The 2525-nt window shown below is 28.8% G+C and overlaps 1 protein-coding gene across 1 annotated transcript; it reads right to left on the minus strand.

The window, feature by feature from the left end:
• Positions 130–1455, minus strand: LOC107628186. The gene has a single exon (XM_016330968.2). It carries the CDS (start codon positions 1124–1126, stop codon positions 134–136), a length of 993 nt encoding a protein of 330 aa, XP_016186454.1. The 5' UTR covers positions 1127–1455; the 3' UTR covers positions 130–133.

The following is a 2525-nucleotide window of genomic DNA, read 5'->3' on the forward strand; positions in this document are numbered from 1 at the left end:
CAAATGCATTGATTTTGATCAGGATTTTGCCTACTGGCTAATGTTTGATTTTAACTTCTACAAATAAAATACAAGTCCATCAACATTGCTAAATAGTTAAATATTATTATGGAAAAAGTAACAGCTCTATTGATTACTCATTCTTCCAAGCATACAAAATGAGAGAGAATCCAAGACCTTGCAACTGTGAATCCTTAAACTGTTGACAATAAGCCCAAGTTAATGCATCTTCATGATGATGATGATGATGATGATGACAGTGATGATCTTCAGAAGAAGAAACAGATTGAGATTGAGTTTGGAACATGAACACAGCATTCCCCATAGAATTCCCAAAGAGCCAATTATGCACATCCCAGAACACTTCCACTGGAACCCCATCAACCAAAATTGTATGATTCCCTCTGAATTTCCATTTCAACCTCTTCACCTGAATCACAATCTTGCTATCAATTCTTATCACAAGACAAGGATCACTACTAATACTATTATTACTGTTGGTATTAAATGTGTCACATTCAATTGTCACATTGTGCAATGGACCCTTGTCACAAAATTGAGCCTTTGCTCCATAACATTTCTTACCAAAAACATGTTCCCTCTTTGCAATAAAAATTGCACCAGAAGATTGATGAAGATTGTAGGAAATTTCATCATCACCATTATTATGATGATCAAATAGTTTCTTGCATGCATCCTTTTTGAGATCACCAAGGAGCAACACCATGACATGGTTGAACATGATTGCTAGGTAGTACCCTTCTAATGGTTCAGGGCCAGAACCAAATTTTGCAGAGCTCAAATCCCAAAAGATGTCAACTTTATTGGATTTGACATCAAAATTCTTGGACCCTTTTCTCCTTGAGAACAGCCATGGCTTTATGTCAAACTTGCAGAGGCAATGGTTGCTGAAAAGATCATCAATTCCCACACTCAAGCCTTGTCCCATTAGGGTTTTTGTCCATGTCACTGTGATGAAGCAAATTGAAGAACTTTCTTGCAGCTTGCATTGGTAGACACATGTCACATTTTGTGCTGATCTTGTTGTTGTTGTTGAACCTAAAGAAGATGATGAATCAGCAACTTGAACACCATTCTCACCGAAACAAGAAGGAAATTCCCTCATTATGCAGCAGCAAGAAGAAATTAAAAACTATATATGAACTCAAGATTGAAGACTTCTTTAATTTCCTATGGTTTTGGCTAACTAATAATAATTAAGCAGAAAAAGGATAATAGTAATAACAATATATAGCTATATAAACAAAAGGGTATGTTTCTTATGTTGATTTTGTGTGAACACAAGGAACTATAGCTAAAATGGTTCAAGATCAAATCCAAAAGACTTCACTTTTGACATGGGTTTTTAAGAGAGAGAATGTGTATGGTGGCTTTAGATGTCAAATTATGTGCTGTGACCAAGTGAGTAATGACCAAATTCCAAATATGAGAGATTAGAATATGGCAGGTGAACATGAAAAGGGAGAGGTTGCTTTAAGCACGTGGGGTACCATAAAGGTTAGAATTTGAATTGCCCCATACTATTGATATTCATCATTAAAATCAAGCAAATGGCAACTGGCAATTGGATAATGTTGCTACTCATAATCATGTTTGTTTTTTATTATAATTATTATTATTATTTGCTAAAAAAAATAGGTGAATTTGGTTAAAATAAATAAATAAATTATATTTTGAACATAAAATATTTATTAAATAATAATAATATATAAATAATATAAAAATATATAACAAATTAAACATGTTATAAGTATAATTATAAATATAATAATAAAATAATAATATTATAGTACATTGTGCACTTTGGATTAGATTTGATCAGTTATGAAAAGTAGATTCGAAATCTGATCTGATCCAATGGTTTATAAAAAATAAAATCCAATCAAATTCAAATTAGTGCAATTTTAAGTTTCAATTTGAATTAGATTGAATGAACGATTTAATTTAAATCGATTTAGATTTAAACATCTTACTAATAACAAGTCTTCACAAGTCACAACATACAGTAACGATGACTCAAATTTATGAGATTTTTGCTAAAATATGTTCTGAATTTTTGCTATATTTATCAACTCCTTTTTATATAATAATATTTATTTGATGAAAATAAATATTGTTACTTTTATTTTAATAATATCATTCTTTTTCTACAAATTTATACATACAATGTAAAAAATGATGTGTAGAATGAGAATTGATATTATCATTTCTCTTATTTGATAGTTAAGAAAGATTAAGTACATTACAAATCAGTCATTAAATTAGTTTTTTATTTAAAATATATGTTAAAATAATAAAAAATATATTAAAAATGAGTTAAATAATATATAATGATTAATTTAATGACTAATTTTTTATATGTACATGATATTTTTGAAAATAAATATATTTTTAATATTTTTATCTACGCACAATGTGTTTATATTTAGTATTTTATTTTCTTATCTTTAACCAGAATCTTTTATTTTTAAAATTTTTTTAGGTGAATTCTATGATATCTATAG

Source organism: Arachis ipaensis, chromosome B02 (genome assembly GCF_000816755.2).
Source record: "Arachis ipaensis cultivar K30076 chromosome B02, Araip1.1, whole genome shotgun sequence".
NCBI classification, from domain to species: domain Eukaryota; kingdom Viridiplantae; phylum Streptophyta; class Magnoliopsida; order Fabales; family Fabaceae; genus Arachis; species Arachis ipaensis.

What these genes read in the sequence shown, in the direction of transcription:
- LOC107628186 (XM_016330968.2), bottom strand. Translation starts at nt 1,126, where the DNA reads ATGAGGGAATTTCCTTCTTGTTTCGGTGAGAATGGTGTTCAAGTTGCT.